Raw genomic sequence first — 23,141 nt, 5'->3', positions numbered from 1 at the left:
CCACATTTAGAATCCCATGTTATTACATGTCTGTGCCCTCATCTGTCCAGATGGTACAGTAGCTGATCACTAGCATAGCTGGTTGGGAGGTAGCATGTGGCCACCCTGAGCAACAATGCTCCATTCCCCACAGCAATAAATTGGCCCATAGTCCACTACTATTATTAAGGGGCTGCTTCCTGAGTCTCACTGAAATCCGTGAGAGCTGCAGGTTCACACCCCTCTGAAAGGTCACTTAAACATGGGTTTCTAGACCTCTGAATAAGAAGTTTGAGTTGCCTAAAAGATTAGGGTTAAAGACAAAACAAAGTGAAATACGAGCAGACATGACAATAAGACAAATGCAAGCTGTACAAGAACGTTAGTACAGGAAGCATCAGTCCAGTATGCACTCACCTGGTACTGGAGGCAAAGTTATGTTTCAAACTGTGTTAAGAGATCTCTTATTTCTGGGGTCAGATGCTCTACTGCCTTTGCAGCTTCTGTAATAGCTTTCCGATACATCCCTTTCTTCTTACGATTAAATCTCAGTTTGAAAGATTCAGAGAAAGGAGAGAGTTTTGAAACAGATAAGAATGAGGTTGTTGGAGAACCAAACCATGATACTTTAGCTTCTCGCCAGGAAGGTTCTCCATTTTCCTTCTGGCTAAGGTTTATGTCAAGAACACGTGCCGGCCACCATGGGAAACCATGAATTTTACCCCAAACAATATCCCCCACTGAAACAGTTCTTCCATCTTCAGTGACACATTTAGAGACACTCTGTGTATGTAGTCTAACTGTTAATGGTGGCACAATTTTACGCTCATCTTTTGAAGATGAAGAGACAGACGCATCATCACCAGGTAAAAAGTCACACATTTCTGGTGATGTTACTTCTGAACTAGAGGATTTGGATTCATCTAGACTGTCATTGCTACACACTGATAAACTAGAAGAATCTGCCTTCCTTTTACGATAATTCATAAGAAAAGCCAAGTTATCATGTCCATCTTTACCTTGGGGAAATCTTTTGAAGTCATCATCTTCACCTGAACTCCCTGAAGACATCTCTGCTAAACTTCTATCTGCAGATTCATCAGTGTAAAATGCAGCAGGATTGGACTCCCTGCTACTCTGAAGGACATTTATCTCATCAATAAGTTCTGCTTTATAAATGGAAACACTCTGACCATCATTTATTCGATGAGGTTTCAGTCTGATTTTGGGAGGTGGAACATCTGCACTGGAATGCACAGGCCTAGTTAATTTCAGTTTTGGAATGGAAGCAAGTTGGCTGCTTGCCGACTTATCCATAAAACATTTGGTTTCCTGATATCGTTCAGAGTCTCTGTTCTCCTCTTGGTCCTCCCCTCCATTCTGCAATATCCGCTGTGAACAAAACGGTTTAACCGAGCCATGAATCCGGGAGGGAATTTTCACAACTTCGCCTTTACCTTGTGGCGTGCTGTAGGATATTTTTATAACTGGAGTTCGATGCACTAATTCCCCAGAAAATTTGTCTTCCTCCCTCTTTTCTCTTTTATTCCTTTTCTCCACATAATCAGAATCACTGTGCTTTTTTTGCTCCTTGTCCTGAATACTTAGCTTCCTCCTTGTTTTAGCATTTTGCCTGGCTTTGTTCGCTTCCTCTGGGTTCAGAGTGTTTTTACATTTTTCACAGAGCACTTGCCTGGGCCTCAGTCTAATAGTGCTCATGATGAGCCTTCCTGGGTCTCTATTTCGTGACAACCGTCTTTTTGTCCTCTTTATAGTCCTTGGTGGTGGCTGAGGAACCCATTGGTTATATGTGTGTCTTAACCATAAGGGAGGAGGAAAAGGAGCTCCCTCAAAATAGGGAGGGTAAGGAGGAACATTGCCTGGTGATGGAGGTGGCAAAAGAGGAGGAACCTGTTCATCATTGTTTCCTTTGGGAGGTTTTTCACTAGAAAACCGTGACTCAGTCTCACCCTTCACAGGCTGTCTGTCTTCAGGAACCCAGTTAGTGCAAGCATCAGCAGGAGGTTCCTCTTGCTTTGGCAACGAAGGTGGTGGAAGACAGAACAACCCAGACCTATAGCAGTGTGGAAAAAAAATACACAAATCAGAACGGTTTGAAAGAGGTTTCTTTGACAAAAATTAAACTTACAAAAAATGCCATTTTCTGAAAGAATATTTGCCCAATGCACTAAGAAGTCAACATTTTCCCTTCATTTTGAAACAGCAGCTAATTTTATCCTGTTAAGTGCCATCTCAAAACATATAGAGTGTATAATCTACTTTTTGGGTGGAAAGACCAACGTGACCTCTGCACTGAATTCTCAGCCTTACCTTTCTCTGCAGAACAGCAGCAAAGGATTAATGGGAGACAGATTTTCCATGAACACACGAGTCTGACAAAATGACTCTTTGCAATATGAAATTCTACTTTGTGCTTAGGTTTTATTAAGCCAGGAGAGCATTATGTTCCACTGACCTATTAATGTCCAGTCTGTTCTTGACAGACTGAAGAATAAGTAAGTTGCAAGTTCTTTGTAAAATAGTCACTTCTTTAAAAAAAAAAAAAAAAAAAAGGCCATCATGAGGTTCCATGTTTATTGTCTCAGTGGTTCCATATATGAAACTACATGTATTCCTTTAACAAGGAATACAATAGTTTTTCTGTGGGCCTGAAAACTCAAGAGCCAAGCTGTGTTCTTTCTGGATCAAATTTCAGCAGCAAGACATCCCAGACACAAAATTTTGTTTTTAATAACTCCAATTCAACCCTTTTCTCCAATATTTTGACTCCAACAAGAAATATAGCATGAAACGTGTAGCCATATTTTTAAGCTCTAAACTTCACCATGTACTTTGAGACAAGCCAGGTCTTGCCATAAATACTGGAACTCGGGGTGCTGCCACACCCCCTGGCTTAAAGTGGTTTCCATCATAGAGAGGGCTGACAGTTTGGTTCAATGGCTCTCAGCACCACTGGGACTTGGGGGAAGATTCCCTATTGCACTTTATATTAAAAGATCAGTTTTAGCAGCAATGACCTTCTTTAAAACCACAGTCCTTTACTAATAGAAAGGCCTTCCATTCTTACGTGATTGGAAGCAGGCAACTTTCTCCTTGTAATGGTGATCATCCTCTCTAACAAAGACCTAGATGAGCTATTTTTATCCTATCCAGGGCCGGCTCCAGGCACCAGCTTGGCAAGCAGGTGCTTGGGGCGGCCACTCCGGAGCGGGGCAGCAGGTCCAGCTATTCGGCGGACGGTCCCTCACGCCCGCTGGGAGCGAAGGACCTCCCGCCGAATTGCCGCCGCAGATCGCGATCATGATCGCGGCTTTTTTGGGGGGGGGGGGGGAGGCTGCTTGGGGCAGCCAAAACCCTGGAGCCGGCCCTGATCCTATGAGTTTCTACAAGACATTTGTCATATCCCACAATTCTCTCTTATCAAGACATAGCTACACTGTCTCTCCCCACCCAAGACATCCAGACTTCTCCTTATCCGCTTTCCCCTTCTTTTGTCCCACATCCTCCTCAGCTTTCAGGTTATTATATAAAACTAACCCATCAAATAGCAATTAGAGTGGTCAGTGTAGTACAGTCCCCATATACTTGGCTGACATACCTGAAACATTTTAATTTTCACGTTCATTGGGAGCAATATGATCTGCAACAAGCTATTGTTACTACACCCTTTCTTAGGGTCTGAAAATAAAGGGCTAGGGTTCTTTTCTTTTTTAAGAAGTGAAAGTTTCAGCTTGTTAAAGGGTGGTACTTTTGAGTTACAATTTCTAAAATAAAATAAGACAGCAAGCCTTTCTTTGTGCTTGGGTTTTTCCAAAGTAGTTTTCTACCTCTGGGCAGAAACACAATGGAAAGTTTCAGTAGAAAAGAAGTTTTCAGGTAGCTTTGGGGGAAGGGATAGCTCAGTGGTTTGAGCATTGGCCTACTAAACCCAGGGTTGAGAGTTCAATCCTTGAGGGGGCCTGTCATAACTATAAAGGGAAGGGTAACAGCTCTCCTGTGTACAGTACTAAAATCCCTCCTGGCCAGAGACTCCAAAATCCTTTTACCTGTAAAGGGTTAAGAAGCTCGGGTAACCTGGCTGACACCTGACCCAAAGGACCAATAAGGGGACAAGATACTTTCAAATCTTGGGGAGGGGGGGGAGAAAGGCTTTTGTGTGTGCTCTTTGTTTTAAGGGGTTGTTTGCTCTTGGGACTGAGAGGGACCAGACATCAACCCAGGTTCTCCCCATCTTTCTAAACAAGTCTCTCATATTTCAAACTTGTAAGTAAAAAAGCCAGGCAAGGCGTCTTAGTTTTCCTTTGTTTTCTCAACTTGTAAATGTACCTTTTACTAGAGTGTTTATCTTTGTTTGCTGTACTTTGAACCTAAGACAGAGGGGGGTCCTCTGAGCTCTTTAAGTTTGATTACCCTGTAAAGTTATTTTCCATACTGATTTTACAGAGATGATTTTTACCTTTTCCTTTAATTAAAAGCCTTCTTTTTAAGAACCTGATTGATTTCTCCTTGTTTTAAGATCCAAGGGGGTTTGGATCTGTATTCACCAGGGAATTGGTGAGAGGTTTCTAAAAGCTTCCCAGGGTAGGGAATGGTGGCAGCGGACCAGAACTAAGCTGGTAGTTAAGCTTAGAAGTCCTCATGCAGGCCCCTACATTTGTACCCTAAAGTTCAAAGTGGGGATACAGCCTTGACAGGGCCACTTAGGGATCTGGGGCAAAATGAGTAGTTGGTCCTACTAGTGAAGGCAGGGGGCTGGACTCAATGACCTTTCAGGGTCCCTTCCAGTTCTATGAGATAGGTGTATCTCCATAAGAACAGCCTGTTACAGTACAAGGCTCAACATACAGTTACTAGAGCATGCACTGTCAAGCAAGTGTTCTAACTTCTTAAATAAATAAATGTTAAATGTTTTACAAATTAAGCTCTGAGAAACTAACAAAAAATGGAAGGTAGAGCATGTTCCACAGGCCGCTTTACCTTCAGATTATATAATCTTCTCTCTAGTGCTCTCTTTCCTTCCTGCTACCTTCAGTGATCAACTCCTGCATAAAGAGGGGGAGGCAGGTGCCAACATGGGCCAACAGAAAGAGGCTTTGGCATCCCCAGCTCAGAGAATAATTGAGAAGTACGGAAACTCCCTCAACCTCATGTCCAGTCCCTTCCAGACAGCAGCACAAAGAACCTAAGGGGATAGGAGTATAGTTGGCTGCAAGGAGTTGGAATAGGCAAGCTGACTGAGTCAGTTTGACTGCACATGCTGCTGATCACCCAGGAGCATCTCCTGCTTTGCCTCCAGTAGGTGCCTTCAGACCTGACTGGTAAGGCTGCTGTATTTCTTTCTCAGCACCATATCCCCAGGGTGGAACTTTTCGCTGGAAGGGTAAACCTCACACTCTCACTGCAGATCTTTTTAGGCTACTGCTGTTTCAGATGACAGCTGCACACCAAAGTAATGAAACACTTCTTCCTAGAGGAGCATTAGTGGAGGTCGCATACAATCAGATATTAAAGAAGAGAGATGGTGGCTTTCTTCCCAAGACTGGAATAGCCTTATAAACTCACTGACACTCCACCCACTTTCTAACACTAACCAGCATGCACACACTCCTCCAATTTATTATGGTAACTGTACACTGGTTTCAGTTTTGTTTTTGCAGACATTGTTAATTACAGGCCAAACCCTTCTTACCTGATTTGTGAGAGAAAACCCACCAGGGGAAAAAAAAATTGCTTCCCTAAGTCACGAAAGCAGGAATTGGCCCTTAATTTTGGCACTGACTCATCGCTATTCTTTGTTCTTTAAGAGTTCAAATAATTTAGTAACTGGATGACTATAAAGTTTTAATTTGCCTTTTCTAGAAAGAACATTTCCTTTCCATTTACTTGCAGAGAGATTATGACATCTTGACCATTTTTATATTTAGATACCTTGTCTAGGTGACATTTACTTTCCAAATTAGAAGAAAATTAGCTTAGTCTACAGGAAAAAGGACTAAACAGCCTGCAAAATATAATTTAAAACTAAGCTATTTTGTTTTGAGAGCTTTACGAAAAAAGAAAAGTCAAACCTGAGAATTAAAAGTTTTAAAGTGACAGACTCTGCTAACATATTTGCTATAAAGCAACCCTAAGTTGCGCATCGAACCTGAGGTATTAGTGGAGCTTATAATGGAAACCAATATAGTGCTATTATTCACGCAGCTTTGGTCGGAACTGTGTGATACTTTATTTATTCAGTTAAGTGGAACGGTTCTGGCTTGACCAAATAAAACTATGCAATGGAGGAATTTTCCTCTATTCCACTCCATTAGAAGGTAAATTCTGTTTACCTTACTCTTACAAGTAGGCCCAAGGGTTTAAACAGAACTACCAGAGTCATTAAAGCAAGCAAGTTCAGGCCTGGTCGATTCTCTAAAGGCTTGATCCTACTAGCCTAACTCACATGAGCAATCCCACTGAAATCACCAGAACGCATATGAGTAAATTTACTATGATCCAGTCCTTTATAAGGTCAGTGACTTTGCTATGGCATGTTTTGCAAGAGTAATGAAGTTTTAGTAGACCATGGCCTAGCACTTGGGTATTAAACTTCTCCTGAGAAGTGGGACGACAACAGTTTCTGGGGAGAATCATCAGAATTGTGGATTACAATTAGTAAATTTGGCACTGATTAGATGAGCCTCAGTACCCTAATCTGCAACCCAAAGTTGACAATCATAGTAAAGTAAAAAACATTTAAAAAAGAGTAATTAAGATCCATAAACAGTGCTAATGGTAAAGGTCAGCCAGCTATAGCAGATGGAGACTGATATATGGCCAGATTGCAATGCCGGAGAGTGAGAGTGCGCATAATTAACCCAACCCAAAGGTCCCTGATTTGAGAAAGTTTAGTGAAGTCACTGAACTAGTATGAACGAATGGGGGTCTGCCTGGGCTTACCCTCTGTGCTTTAACCATTCCTTAAACCAATCAAGGGATAGCTCTGCAATAAGGGTTGAGCTGACAATTAGTTAACATTTATATTGTTGTAGTGCCCAGAAGGCTCAACCAGGCTGGGGCCTCACTGTGCTAGGCTCTATACAAAATTGTAGTAAAGTGATAGTCCCTAATGTCAGCTCTGTGCAATCTAGAAGTAGTCACATTGCTGCCATATGTCCAGCCCCCACGCAGCAGTTCAATCCTTTGACTGGCTGAGGTCCAGCCCTGCCCAGCCGCAAATAATGCTGGTGGTTTGGGAGAAACTACAAGCCTCTGACTGAGGGACTGCCCAGGCTGTTAAATTACTCAGATTTGCAATTCAGGGGCTATTTTAGATCCCTGGTTGCTCCAGCATTCTCAGGTAGCAGCTGCCGTGGCCCAGACAGCTTTTGGGGAAAGGGTTTGTATGTAGCGAGGTTCATAGTTGTCCCCGGCTGTGTCACACTGAGATTAGAGTATTGGCGATGCACTCTCTGCAAGGCTACACAAAGCCTTGGGAAACTTAAGGTGGGGTAGCACCAGTGTACCTTGGCTTTCAGGTTTGTTTCCAGATGGGAGTTTAAATTTATCATTTTGGTTTTGGATCTGCCTACATAAAGCTGCCACCACAATCATAATTGCATTGAAATGAGCTATGTACAGACTGGCAACATCTTTCTAGTCTACTGACTGAGCTTATTCCCATCCCAAAGATTTGTTTGAGGATTATAGCACAAAACAAAGCAAGTGGAAGTTGAACTCTTTATATCTTAAAGAGCTTCAGATTGGTGGTGAAGGCAATGGCAGTGAAATAGAGGCCCTCAAGAGAAGACAATTTTCTCTATTTACTCCTGGGGGAATTCTGCACTACTGCATATGTGCAGAATTCATGTGCCATGCATTTCCCTCCCCCCTTCCCTGCAGAAAATACATTCCCCTGGAAAGGTGCTGCAGTTATGCCTGTCTCCCACTAGGGGCCACTGTGGCACCAGAACAGAGAGCAGCCACTACTGGGCCAGCCCCAGCTGCTGACTGATTGAGAGAGGCTAGGGGTCAGTTAGGGAATGCATGGTGGAAGCTCCCTAACAATCCCTCCCTGCCCAAAAAACACCCTGTTCCATACTTCTCCCACTACCCACACTCAACAACCCTCCAAGTTCATCCCCAGGCTCCTCCCCACCAATAACTTCCCTCTCCCTCAGCTCCTCTGTTACTCCTGACTCCCCCAAGCCTTTGCACTGCTTCTGAGGGGTGCGGGAAATGTTTCTATATTGTAGTTTAAATGAATTATTACTCAGAGTTCTGTATTTATAGGCCTAGTAGGGAATCTATTTGTCCAAAAAACAAAAAAAACATTTCCTGAATCTTTTTTGTCATCTGTATTGTTTCAGACAGTTGCTGGCAGGTATTTTGATATAAATTACCAACATGAAACTGGCATGATTAAATTGTGTTACTTTGACAAATAAAATATGCAGAATTATTAAAATATTTTGTGCAGAATTTTTATTTTTTTGGTGCAGAATTCCCCTAGTATTTATTGTGTCTCGTAGCTTTGGACAAGATACCATAGTACTGCAGACTACTGGGCAAGTAATACTCAATACTGTAGTATATTGTCTGAATCCAAGAGAGACAACTGAGGGGACTATGTTATCCTGAGGGGCCATATTTTGCTGCTTTTAACCACAAAGTCAGCCTACATTTGCTTTGTTCATGTTGGGGATTTTTAAATTAGTTTTGAGGAAAAAAAATTTCCTTTCAAATCTCCCTACCAGTTTACCTTTGGGATGAGAGGGCAAGTCCAAAGATTGTGTTGCCTTTGCCACCAACTCCCCAGTTTGTGAAGTTCTGACCATCTACCAGCCCCATCACTCATCCAAAGGAGCTAGGGAGGATGAGTTCATAGTGACTAGTCCTTACATTTGTCTAGATACTTATACGGCCCTCATCACCATATGCTACTCCCCTCTGTTCAATCACAAATGTAAAAAGGCCATGTGACCAATAGGCCAATGTGATTTAATAGAGGCACTCAATGAGTAGAACTTCCATTATTTTATACCTTCTTATTTCTTTTGGAAAACTGCTACAAATGTAAGTTACTCTAGACAAGTTTAGCTGCAGAACAATTAAAAATAACCCCACACAGAATTACTTTATTTTCTGATCAGCCTGCAGCTGAACAATTTCTGGACTGGCATAGACCTCTTCAAATAGGTTTTAATTATGCAGTTTATCACCTACTACATAATATTAAGTACATTTCATGAAACATACTTCCATTACCACACTTCAGTTTTTAATAAAGTCTTACACAGAGTAACACAAACCTAGCTAAACCTAGTTTTTTCTCCTGACCTGCACGAATTACTTAATGTGCAGATATATAAAATGTCATTATTGATGCAGCATATTCAAATCTGCTCAGTAACAGACTCTGCATTTTCATTTTCTTGAGCTTAGGGGCATGTGAAAGTGTCTGGGTATTATAGGCACCAGCATGTACTACAGGACATGAACTCAGTTTTTAGTCTTAGCCTTCTGGGACATGCACAGCCAAAATGGAACTATAATTTCCTCAATCCCCTCTCTCCCTGGAGACAGGCAACACCATCCTCTGTTTTGGAAGTGTTTAAACCCACACATAATTAAGATTCAGCTCTTTATAATTTAGATTACATCAAAATTGGCCAGTCTTGCTAGCAAGAACATTGTAAATGCAGTCAACCAGGTTATAGTCCTTCATTAATGTAAATACTAAGCTAGGATGTGAACTTGGGTTTCACATTTATTAAACTCAAGATGACAAACCAAAATCCACACAGAAATCAGTGTTTTGAACTGATAAGAGTTATAGTCAGTCCCAGTAAAGTCTGAGTGCATGTTGTTTAAAAAAGAAGTGTCCCCATATGCAGGCAAGTGCAGGCATTTCTTGGAAGATTATTCTATACCTATACACGATTACCATTTTTTGTTTTGTTTTTATGCCCTCCTCTCAGTGCATGAGTTAAAGGATAAAGGGGGTGTATGGTTAGAGGGTGGGGGAAGCAGCAGCAGCTCATGCTTCCTACATAAGCTTAGGTCCAGAAGCTGTGATCTTGAAATGGTATTTTCCTTTGAAGAGAAACGTCTGTTCCTTCACTGTCAGAAAAATATGGATTGTATGTGCAAATTCCTGTGATGCTGACGGCCACAGGCAAGGCTTAGAAAAAAGGTGTCTGGGTAAATCCTACTAGCCAGGGTGAAAGATTCCTGTGCCACCACACTTCCCAAAGCCACACACCACATATTGAAAGAAATAAAAAACCAGTTCTGTACTGTTTTTAGTTATAGCACTAACAGTCAGCTTTCTACTTAGCACTTTTTTTTTTTTTTTAAACATACTACACCTCCCTAGATTTTTCAGTTTTTAAAAACACCACCTTTTTTACCCTACTCTTTTTATTCCTACAATAGATCATGAGGTCTCTTTTCTCCATGTTGTTTTCACTGCCCTTCACTTCTCCCTCCCAGAACTACATTTCTTTCATATTGCATCAATCTCCCTCTTTCCCCCTCACCCCCACATATACCCCCAAAGGACTGTGTTTATTAGCCAAAGACATGAGATGCAGGCCTTTATTCTCCACACACACACACACACCCTGCCCACCCCTCCAATGCTGAGAAAGGGAAGGGTGCTAGGATTGCTAGCAGAGTTCCATCCTGGACCCAGCTGGGAGGCTTTAGCTTTAATCTTAGCCTCCAGATAGTAGATTTCTGATACATGTGGAGTGCTAACCTACCATCCCCACTACAAAAAGAACCCCTCTAATTACTAGAGGAGAGAAATGAATGCAACATTTCTTGGCTGATGCAAGGTGGGGTGAGATCTCTTCTGTTCTCCCTTTCCTCTAACTTTTGGCTGCGGCATCTACTCTATTCCCATCATCTCTCCACCCCACCCTCACCCCACTCCAAACTTTCCTCTGGAAGAATAGCTCCTGTTGCTCACCTGTCCCAAACAGCAACATGGAACTGCCTGAATCTTGTCAGTTTCACTGCTGCCAGCAGGCTTCTGAGTAGTAGCACAAAGTTTGACAGGACTCTGGCCAGCCTTCACTCTGCTGTTCTTTATTAAAGCTCTAAGCAGCAGCAGAAAAGACCCACCCCCTTGATAGGGCTGAATCATAGACTCTCAGAACTGGAAGGGACCTCAAGAGGTCATCTAGTCCAGTCCCCTGCACTCAAGGCAGGACTACGTATTATCTAGACCATCCCTGACAGGTGTTTGTCCAACCTGCTCTTAAAAATCTCCAATGATGGATATTCCACAGCCTCCCTAGGCAATTTATTCTAGTGCTTAACCACCCTGACAGTTAGGAAGTTTTTCCTAATGTCCAACCTAAACCTCCCTTGCTGCAATTTAAGCCCATTGCTTCTTATCGTACCCTCAGAGGTTAAGAACAATAATTTTTCTCCCTGCTCCTTCTGACAACCTTTTATGTACTTGAAAACTGTCATGTCCTCTCTCAGTCTTCTCTTCTCCAGACTAAACAAACCCAATTTTTTTCAATCTTCCCTCATAGTCATGTTTTCTAGACCTTTAATCATTTTTGTTGCTCTTCTCTGAGCTCTCTCCAGTTTGTCCATATCTTTCCCGAAATGTGCTACCCAGAACTGGACACAATACTCCAGTTGAGGCCTAATCAGCACAGGAACCTAAGCGTTAGAAACTTTATACCAAAAAAAAGAAAAGAAAAGTAAAGTTTAGGTTCTGCAGAACTCAGTGGCATTTACCCAAGAAAGCTTCCAAGCAAGTTTATTTTTCAAGCTTTGGCCATAGAGACACAATATGTAAAGGGTTTCAAATGCAGTCTTGCTCTAGCCCCTTGTTCTCGACAGGACATTAAGTGGCTTTACAATCGTAAGAATTTTCTTGCTTTTTGTGGGGCCAACAGTATTGCTTGAGTTTGAACTTTTCTTATGGAAGCAAAATCTAGTACTTCAATGTTACATTAGGCATCTGGTTTGTAAATAGATCCATCTTCCACTGCAACAGAATAAGTGCAGATTCTTCACTGGCATGTTCTAGCTCTACTTTCAGTAGCCAAATCAACAGATAAGCAAGATTAGTGTCCATTATTTTGTGCTATTGAAAGCTACCATGAGAATCTTGACCTTAAAGTTTTTGGGCAGCTAGTGATTTTGGGTGCCTAAACTGAGACACTGTAAAGCAGCCCGATTTTCAGAAGTTACTGAGTGCCCAGCCTCTTTAAGCTGTCTAAACTGGCACTCAGAAATGAGATCCCACAAGTCACCCTTGAAAATCTTGGCTTCAAAGTTTTCACAGCAGTAGGGCCCCAATCCTCCAGTCTGATCCACACAAGAGAACCCTTACATCCATGTGGAGGCCCAATGAAGTAATTGGGGCTCCACAAGGAGCCAGGAGTCTACCTGTATAGGTTATTGCAAGGTCAGCACCTAAATAAGGGTATGAGATGGTTACTGGACACCTACTAACAAGAGAACTAGCCCCATTGGTACCTAGATACTCCAGTATATGGCACAATATTCATTCGCTTATAGCTAGGTAGACTGACTGGAATATTAAGCAGGGGCCTGCAGGAAGGGAGACTCACCAACCAACAAGATCCATGATCCAAACCCTGTTGAAAAGGTCTAACTGCCATGTACTGTAGCCAAGTACTGTACATGGCTCAGGGATTCCCTCTTCCATATCAGCCTCCGGCTAGAGGGATTAAAAGTTTCTCATCCCTACTAGATGCTGGAAGGGGGGGGAAAAAAAAAAAAAAAAAAAAAAAGCTATCTTCCAGCCCTTAACACAACCTCACTTAAAGGAAAGGGTTAGGCTCCCAATTGTTTTACTGAATCTCCTTGCAAGATGGCTGAAGCATAGCCAATATTATTGAATCAATGGAACATCACAAGGGTCATCTCAAAGATCTTCAGCAGTATTTCTGTTTTTAAAGAGACTAAAGATGGACATCAGAAGTACCTCTGTTTAGCTTTGTGATAGCAGGTAAACACCAAGATGGGACCAATGATCACAAAGAAATAGAAAGAGTTCTGCAAGAAATGCTTTTTTTGGGTCCACTTTACCCTATTTCTAATTAACATTAGTTACATATAATCAGGAAAGAGAACCCAATTTTTTGCCTTAAATCCATTTTGGATTCCTTACCCCTCCCCCTATCAGAAAGAGACTTTAATACATCCATTTTTGCTATGTGATTATATAGTTAAATATCATCAGGATGTGGGTATCTGATTTGTCAGATAATTGGAGGGTTTTTACCCTCTTTAAGAGGACTCCACAAGTTCAGATTATTTTTAAGGTAACTGATTTTGCCAGGAACTTGTGGACTGGTGATAGTGTGAACATACATTAACATTCCACTGACTTAACCTTAGAAATGGCAGAGGGGAATTCTGAAAGTATCCTAAGGGCTCATCTACATTACACAGCCTTTGCTGATACAGCTATACTGGCATAGCCCCAGTGTACGCACAGCATGTGCCATAGAATGGTTTTTCTGCAGGCATAGTAAAAACACCTCCCCAAATGACATTAACTACACCAACAGAAGCATTTACGCTGGGGGGTTTACAATCACAACTATGTTGGTTAGGGGGTGTGGGTTTTTTCCCCCCACATCCCTGACAGACATAGCTATGCCAACAAAATTTTGTAGCATACACCTAGCTTAAGTGCCTTAAAAGAGGCATATTAGAAATGGAGGAGTAGCTTATTGTTCCCACTGAAGAGGAAAATCATCACAAAAGGTTAAAGGGGAAAAAAAGAGGGCTAGGCACCAAAAGTAAAATTTTGAAGAGTGCCAAGGCGACTTAGAAGCATAAGTCCCATTTTCAAAAGTGATTTAGGACCCTGAGGGTCATATTTTTAAAGACATTTAAGTGCCCAAAAATGCAAATAGGTTTCTAGTGGGATTTTCAAAAGTGTTTTAAATGGGTTAGGTGCATAGCAGTCATTAAAAACAATAGGAGTTAGACACCTAATCCATTTTGGAATTTAAAAATTCCTACCTGCATGTCAAGGCACCAAAATACATTTGCAAATCTGGCCCCAAAGATTATGGAAAATCTGAAGTGGTCTGGGGAAGTGATAACTATTCAGCATTTTGTAAAAATGAGAATAAAAAGTCTCATTTCACATGTCCCTTGTCCAGGGAGTCACTGGCAAATTTTGCCAGAGTGAAAATGACTACCCAATAAATGTATAATCAACAGTCTGCCCTAGCTCAGAATGTAAATACAAATGAACAAATAGAAATGAAATGAAATCCTGCCCATCTTTTTTTTTTTTTTTTAAGTTTTAAAGTTAATAGTACAACAAGCATTACTGTCTGGAAGGATATTTTATTATTAATTGTCTTACAATTCTTTAAGATCATTGTAATGAAATAAAGCATCCTGTGTGTGAACATCACCCCTACTCTCAATAAAATTAGCATACGAGTTTCAGGGGCAACTACTATCAATGTCAGGAGAGGTCTTGACCACTTCAAGGTGGGTACAATATATTCATGATGGCACTGTGGCAGAAGACATGGCCATGGTACCCTGCTGCTGCAGTAGAATCCACAACCAAAATTAAATAAGAAGAGAAGAACATCAGACGGCCATCCAATAAATAAATACATAAAACACCAAAGAAACAAACCCCAAAAACACCACCCTGAGGATTTAAGATGAGCAACAAAAACTGAAAAGCATTGGCATTTTAATAGGGCAAGCTTCTGAGGGAAAGCAGAAGAATGGTAACAAGATCACTGTAGAAATTCCAGAATGGAAAGCTTCAAAACGTTGGAACTGAACCTACATTATTGGCTTCAGAGTCTTCAGTGACAGAGAGAAATCAATAAAGCTGCAGTCCTTCTCCAATGGCTGACTACATAACGCGAGGATTTCTAGGGAGATTTGATATTAGTAATGCTAGCAGGCTACTTGGACAATGAGAAGGAAAACACGTGAACACCCATTTAGCTGCATCTTAGTTTAAAATGTTTGAGTTGAGCGCTTTCACATACTGTAGACAATGAGGTAGATGGATAAAATTAACATGAAGCCATATGTTAACTCACATGACTTTAGTATTAATGTTTTCTGGCACATGTAATTAAGAGATAATACCGGTAGGATAATTGTCAAAGGATAATGGTTTTGCACTGCTGGGTGGGGGTGGGGAGGGGGAAAGCCTGTAGCAAAGTCTAGGAATGTATTAAGGAAAAAATTGAGGCCTTCAAAAAGCAGGACACATTTATAGTGCCCACTCGGAAAATAAAACACTAAAGGAAAGCCAAGACATATGTTTGATTAATGCCTCCACTTTCTCTTCTCATGCCACTCATCTAGTAGAAGGATCCCATTATCTTGCAGTGATGTATTCCAGGGACTTTACACCAGAGGATTAAATAAAGGCATAATATAGATAATTGGCTAAAACATAGCATATATGAAACTTTAAAAATAACAAACCTTTATATTTGTGTGTGATTAAATTGATTTCTAACTAGGTTAAAAACCCCTCCACTAACAATAAATAAGAATCAGCTAACCAGCAATCTAAATGGCTATTACACATTTCATTATGTCTAACAGATCATTTTTTACAGTTTTGCGATTACATGGCAAATGCTGAGCACATGTTAACTTGATGCACATAAAAAGTATTCCACCATTGTATGCTTATATACTAATCAAAGACTTGCTACCACACTAATAATTTTTAGTGAACGTATTAGCTCCAAATACATGGCAAATAAAGTGTTTTACTTAACTGATCCTTTTTGTATAGTGTTCTAGAAAACCCATGACTATTATGCCCATACCCTTTTTATTTTTGCATTATTAAAAGTAACTGGTCAGTTTCCTCAGAAGATAAAGCTGTTGAAGCATATGGTATTCCTGAACAAAGAAAGAAAGTCTATAATTATGGCAGTCTCTGACATCATAAGCGTATCATACCACTACCCAGCACACCCAGACTTACTGCACAGTCGTAACATCATTAAGAACGTTGTCAAGTTCTAATAATTTTATTCAACCAAACCTTTTTCTTGACAAATGTGCAGTTTCTGCTCCAAAACAAAACGTTAACTCTAGCAGCCTCTGCGACAGTGATAGCACTTAAACAGATGTAGTCAATTCCCCTGCTTGATGGGGGCCACACTTTTTCTAGTAACCTATGCCCATAAAAAGAGTTACTTTAAAATACTTTCACAGTGGGTTTTTCTTCTTTTCAAAGCCTCTAAAATGGTCACTGAGAAGTATTTTCAGATTTATTTTGCAGTGTAACTGGATAACAACCCTCTGAAAGTCTCCTTCCAAACTGGATTTTTGAAAAGAAAATGAAACCAAACCCAGAGTTTGATTTTTTAGAAGAACGCCCCCCCCCCTCCCTTTTTTCCCCCCTTTCCTCCCCTCCCCCACCTGCAATGTGCAATGCAACCTTAACTCTTTAATCTGATTATGGCCTAATCCCTCCTCCTCCCCAGCTGCTCTGATCTCTCTGTGCAGCAGCAGGCCATACACTAGAGAAAAACTTCACAGTTGCAATTATCACCCTTGGAAATATTTTGGGTAACAATCAAAGCATTGAGGGCTCCTACTTTTTAGTGCAGTCTAGGAGGATTCCAGTGAAGCGCCTCTCCCCGCAGCTCAAGGTGACCACCAACGTGTCGTTCACCATCTGCTCCACCAGCACGGGTAGCCAGGAGCCGACCTGCAGCTCCTTCGCCTCAGCCTCCTCCATGCTTGCAGGAGCTCGGCGTCCGCCTCAGTACAGCTGGAGCGCGGCGGCAGGCTCCCAGTCGGCCTCGCTTGGGCCCGCTGCCCGTTCTGCTCCGCTCTCTGCTCTCCCCTCCCCCGCCGCCGCCCGGATGGCTACACTGGCCGCTGCGATGACCTCATGGCTCCAGGCTCCCCCTCAATTGGGAGGATTAGTAGGTGCGCTGACGTCACAATGCTTCCCTCCCGGGAACGTTCCACGGCCGAATCCTGCAACAATTGGCTACAGTTCAGGGTGATTATTGGAGAAGAGTATGCCAGTAAGACACTACGGCGGCTACTGCCGCTCACGGCGGGGCCTGGTAGGGGGTCTCCTTTCTGCCCCCACAATACCACATCAGTAACATAAGAGTCCAGGGGGTCTCCGCTCTGCCCTCACAGCACCATATTCAACAGCATGGTAAAGGGTCAGTGCGTATCCCCTCTGCGCTACATTGGGCTGCGGGAGAATCAGATCCATAGCACGTTGAAAGCGGGGAGTCACCCTCTCTTCCCTAACCTGGGTTCCAGGAGGATGCAATATGCATATTGCATCCATATGCAATAATATGTGAATAGCCTAGATTAAGGATGTTCCACTTCTGCCCCAACCTTTCCTGTATGGCATAATTATATCATCCTCACTAGGCTATTTAGACATGTTAAAGAATTTTCCTGGCCCAAGTTGTTCCTTAGGAAGATAATTTACACCATCATTTACTCCTAATCCATACGTGTTGACTGTCCCTATGTAAATGTGGGAGGGAAAGAAGCAGTCTTTGTTTTTTTAAAGCTCAATAAGATGTTCCCATACAGCTGCTCTAAAAAAGATATCCTAGCTCAAATGTATTACAATGGTGTTTAAAGGCTGTCTGAATGGCATTCAAATGCTGACAAGTATGCAAATATAGCAAGTCACTTTTATCCATTTAAAGGGTTAACTGCAACCTTAAATTTGCTTTCCTAGGACACTGAGAACAGCTCACTTTTCTCAGCACCTGTCAATCAGCACATTTTTATAACTCAAAAGCTTGCTCCTACAGAGTTGCAGCCTGCAGGAGTGTCAAATTGTAAGTGAATGAGTGAAATTTCAACAAATTATGTGTGAGATTTCAAATGCCTCACCGATACACAATGCAAAATGCTTCATCACGCGTAAAAGATATAGTAAAAACGGCTTTACAATTAATCCCAAATGAGGTGTCTGATTCCAAATGAGCAAAACTGCCTTTAGAAACCTGGATTTATTACTTTAGTTTAATTTCAAGTGATATAAATTCCATTTTCCAGAATGCCTTTTTCTAAATGATATATTGTGGTACTGGAAAAACTAAATCAGTTCTTATTCATTTAAATAAGAAAGAGGTAGCTAGGGTACATTTAGAAAAGGGGAATTTTTAGCAGACAGTAGAGCAAAAATCTGTTGCATTAGAAGGTGGCTACTATAAATCATGTGAAAAAAACTCTTCTATATATAGCACTGAATTTGCAAGAAAATATATTTTCTTTCCTGGGGGAGTCCTCACATCAACACTGAACAGGCTCCTTTAAAATATATTTAAAGAGAAATATATTTCATTATTGTTTCAAGTAGCAATTCAACAATGTTATTTTCAATAATCAAACAAAAGCTCAATGGGCAAGTGTTCAGGTTCCTTTTTAGGCCTGTCAAGGCAAAGCAACAAGGAAGTAAAAAACAGTTTCATCTGGAAGCACATTAGATTAAAAGTAAGAAGGTTAAAGCTACTTTTTTCCCCTTCATATTCAGTCAAAGGCTACCAGTTGTGGGTGCTGAGTGAATCTCATAGGTTGTAAATCTTACTTCAGACTTAAAATATACCAAACTGTTCCAGAAGTGTTACTCTAGTGGGCCTATACACTGTGTAACTATGAAAAGACAACTACTAACTGCTTCTTACTGAGCAATGCTGCATTCAGAAAGGGTCCAAGATCAATCAGCCCTTCCTGTCCATCTGAGATCCCACCATCACATTACTTCTTTAAATATATGCCTACAACAATGCTGTCAGAAATCTCTTTTCTTCAATATTCAGTAATCATTATGGGTTATATAAAATTCAACAGTACAAGAAATAGTTCAGTTAAATAAAGCTGTGAAATAGAAACCAGACTTTTACTCACATTCACAGGAAAGAATTTGTGATTACATATATATTCCAAGCGACCATTGAAGGCCATGATTATTACCAATTACATCTTCATATTTAAAAAAAAATAAGTTGCACTTCCTGTTTGCAAAGTAAACAATAGCTTTTCTTTTTAATGAGAAACTACAGGATGGATAGCACCATGGTAGTGAAGATAATTAAAGTAATAAATGAGACACATTCTACAATATATTAGGTCAAAGAAAAAATGACAAGGTGTAGGCTCTTTTTATTTGGACCCATCTATTCATTGCTGATATTTTAAAATCTGTGTTTTACTGATCAGTTTGACTAAAGTATTATAAAATCGTGATAGAAAAATATATTTTCCTACTATATTTAGTTTAACAGATTAAAACAAGTTATTTTAAAACTCATTGAAAAATGTTATTGAAAAATAGTTTCCTCTCAAATTGTCTTTTTTATAGTAACAAAGGTAATTAAAAACAACAACACTGTCCAGTTCAATCAAAACTAATTCTAAACCAGAATAACTGGATTATCTGCGGGATTCAAAAGGAACAGCTTCAGCACACCTCAGCTAAATACTGCAGTTCTTTAATACCTTTAAAACCATTTTTGGTGTGAACCACAAATGCATAGAACACATTAATAAAACTGTATTGTGGGCTCACTGAACTTACAGTGTTGTTGCTGTTGTTTACTCGATTACTTCAGTCTCGATTAAGTTTGTTTGGTCAATGTTTGACCATGAGAAACAGGAGAGGGTTGCTTTGCTTATTCGTTTGAAGTTAGTCGCACTGGAGTCGCCTGTAATAAGGATCTAAACGGAAAGGAGCAGCCAAAAGCTATGGGGGTGGGGGAAGAACAAACACACACACAAAAAACAAAGCAAAACAAAAATCCAAAACAGTATTAAAACTTAACAAATGACAATCGTTGCAAAGGCACTGAAAATAAGAGAAAAGTCCAGGGCTCACGTTACCTGGGCGATCAGTCTCCAGCCCTTTAACAATTACAGTGTTTGACAATTTAGAGAGGTTACTATGTGGCATTTACTTTCCAACACGCACCCTCTAGCGGCCAAATGCTGCATTCGCTCCCCAGGACTGACCTCTCCGGCCGCTCCGGGCGGGGAAGCGCCTCCCCTGCTTTAGAGACGGTGACTGTTGAGTCTGACAAGCTTTAGTGGCGCGTCAGGATTGGCGGGGCAGCAAGCGCCGCTGCAGCAGCCACCTTGACTAAACCACATTCCTCCGTTCTGGCTCCTCTTGAGCGCACGCCTAAAAGATGGCAGGCAGCCCCACTGGCCACAGCAAAGCAACAGCCATCTCCCTGCGGAGGAGAAGGCTTGGCAGCTAAATTCTGCTGAAACAGGGGGAGATATTAGAAGTAGTCTAGGGAATTAGACTGTGGTTCGCTTTTGGCAGGCATCCTCCCAATGAAAAGCATTAAACTGCTGGTCTTGGAAGCATTTGAAACGATTTTGAAGTTGGTGGTGGTGGGAGGGAGTGCTTAACCCGTGCTAGAAAACTATCAAAACACGTTTTGAGCGGAGAGGTTACAGCTTTCCCACAGGTTAAAAATAAGGCTCCAATTTTCATATTATATTTCTGCCACAAGCAGGTACTGAAGATTTTTTTAAAATTCTATTTATTGCAGTCCTCAGATCTGCACAGAAGTAAGAGTGAAACAGTAGGCAAATGGATACAAAGAATATAAAACTATACAGTTTACTTGCTAGGTTAAAAATGGACCATAATAGCTGTTCAATAAATACATACTGCTTCATCAGATTTAGCCCCCAGTTTATGCATTGTAAAACTAAAACTTGTAGAAACGTTTCTATGATTTTTCTTTAAATTCCAATCTGAGCTGCTTTTTTAAACAAACGATTCTCCTGCACTGCAGCATTGTTCCACTGCAAGAAAATCAGAAAGTGAAACTAATACTTTATTTTCATTGCCCAAGCTGAGAAATGAAAAAATAGAGAGCAAAAATAGTGAAACAAATTAGACTTTTAAATGCCACCAGTTTAATAGTCCAAGACTTTATTAGTAACATACAGCATGCACAGGTTATTTATTTAAATATTACTTTTAACATTATAGTTTTCTTTTAACCAAAGAATTCTTCAGTTAGTCTGGCAAGAAGTTGATTAGACATGTAAACTCCTCCAGTATTGTTCCTTTTTATTCCGGTGTAGTTGATAAAAAGGTAACCAGAGTCTTGTTAAAAGTGTTGCCATTTGATACAGAAATAAAGAAGTTTAGGCTCCATTCCTATGCAAATCCTTATGCACATGCTTAAATGTACACGTAGGAAGAGTCCCTTGGGCTGAGTCATCTGGGTTATTTAGAGTTTTTTTTACTGTCACTTTTGTTTTCTACACAATAATTTCTCATTTGCATACATCTGATTTACATGCTTGTGTTTCACAGTAAATAGTATGAATGAGAAAGATGGCTTTGTGGTTAGGGCACAGGAGTGGGAGTCAGCAGACGTGGGTTCTTTAGCTCTGCCAGAGGCCTCCTCTATGACCTTGGTTAAAGCACTTTACATCTCAGTGTTTCAGCTTCCTCATCTGTAAAATGGGGAGAATACTTATCTATCTCATCTAATTTATTAACATTTGTAAAGTGCTCTGAGATCTTTGTATTCAGTGCCATAGGAATGAAAATTATTATTGTTCCTGTTTAATCATTCCGTTTTTATAATACACACAAAAAATTCACTTTCGCGGAGCGGGGCCAGGGGCCAGGGCAGGCAGGCAGGGAGCCTGCCCTGGCCACGGTGCGCGGTGCTGCCACCCCGGAGCCGCTCTAGGTAAGCAGCACCGGGCCAGAGCCCGCACCCCGCACCCCAACCCCCTGTCCGGAGCCCCCTGCCACATCCCACACTCTCCCGCACCCCAACTCCCTGCCCTGAGCCCCCTGCCACGCCCTGCACCCCAACCCCCTCCTGCACCTCTCACCCCTCCTGCACCCCAACTCCCTGCCCTGAGCCCCCTGCCGCACCCTGCACCCTGACCCCCTGCCGCACCCCTCACCCCTCCTGCACCCCACACCCCAATTCCCTGCCCTGAGCCCCCTGCCATACCCTGCACACCTCCTGCACCTCAACTCCCTGCCCTGAGCCCCCATCACACCTCGCACCCCTCCTGCTCCCCCTGGGGTCAGGGAGGGGGCAGAGTTGGGGTGAGGACTTCGGGGAAGGGGTTGGAATGGGGGCAGGGAAGGGGCGGGAAGAGGCGGGGTAGGGGCGGGGCCTCATGGGCAGGAAGAGGCGGGGTAGGGGCGGGGCCTCATGGAAGAGGTGGAGTGGGGGCGGGGCCGGGGGCAGCAAGGGGTGAGTGTCAGTGATGCGGCCCTCAGGCCAATGCACTAGTCCTCATGCGGCCCTCGTGGTCATTTGAGTTTGAGACCACTGGTCTATGATATCAACCGCCCCTGCTTGAGTCTGTCAACCTGGCCTCTGAGCCTCGCTGCCATAGGTTGTGTGCAGACGTACCCGCAGAGTCTGAGTTTAAGCTGTTAAGAAGTACTTCACTGCAGTACTTTGCACTGATCTACAGGAGGCACTGTATGATCACTTGAATTGCTTCAGCAATGTTACATCTCAGTGGGGCAAGAGATATCCAGATGGTATTTCAGTGAGGGCAAGTAAGAAGGTAGCCCTCAAGTCTGTGTCAACTAATGGAAAGTAGGGGAATTTGGCCCTAAGACAAAGTCCAAAATGCATTGGAAACACTACATATCAAAGTATGTGTGGGAGGAGAGGGCCAGATATATGCAGCCTGCAAAGGGTAGTCGGCAACTTCCTGTGTGATGTAGAGCACTGCTCTGAAATGGCTCCCAATATAGGAATGCAGAGAAGGGCACTATGGGCAGACTGGGAAGTGGCAGGGTTATGGCTAATAAGTCTATGCTCAGTATGGATTCCAAAACCCCACAATGACAGGAGGAGAGAGGCAGTGGGCCACTTCTTTCAACCTTCTGTAGGCACTTCAGAATAAAGAATCTCGTTGGCAACAATGTCTGGATAAAAATTTACTGATAAAGAGCCTGGGTTCTATTCCCAGGTTTGCTACTAGCCCGCTAGGTGCTTGGATAAATCATTTCCCCTGTCTGTGCCACAGTTCCCCCTCTGTAAAATGTGGATAATGATACTGAGCTACCACGTAAAGTGCTGTGAAAAGCACTATATAAGAATTGGGTAGCATTGTTATTATTTCTAAGAGGAAAGATGGTGAAGTTTGCTCTG

The 23,141-nt window shown here is 41.9% G+C and overlaps 1 protein-coding gene across 1 annotated transcript; it reads right to left on the bottom strand.

The window, feature by feature from the left end:
* Positions 1 to 414: 414 nt before the first annotated feature.
* Positions 415 to 16,789, bottom strand: PWWP2B (PWWP domain containing 2B). The gene is made up of 2 exons (XM_065408388.1): positions 16,593 to 16,789; positions 415 to 2,053 (listed from the first exon to the last, which is right to left on the bottom strand). The coding sequence occupies exons 1-2, from the start codon at positions 16,733 to 16,735 to the stop codon at positions 415 to 417; spliced, it is 1,782 nt and encodes a 593-aa protein (XP_065264460.1). The 5' UTR covers positions 16,736 to 16,789.
* Between the last annotated feature and the right edge of the window lie 6,352 nt (positions 16,790 to 23,141).

This window comes from Emys orbicularis, chromosome 7 (genome assembly GCF_028017835.1).
Source record: "Emys orbicularis isolate rEmyOrb1 chromosome 7, rEmyOrb1.hap1, whole genome shotgun sequence".
Lineage (NCBI taxonomy): Eukaryota > Metazoa > Chordata > Testudines > Emydidae > Emys > Emys orbicularis.
The sequence above is the reverse complement of the archived record's forward strand: the minus strand, read 5'-3'. Positions and strand labels throughout refer to the sequence as shown.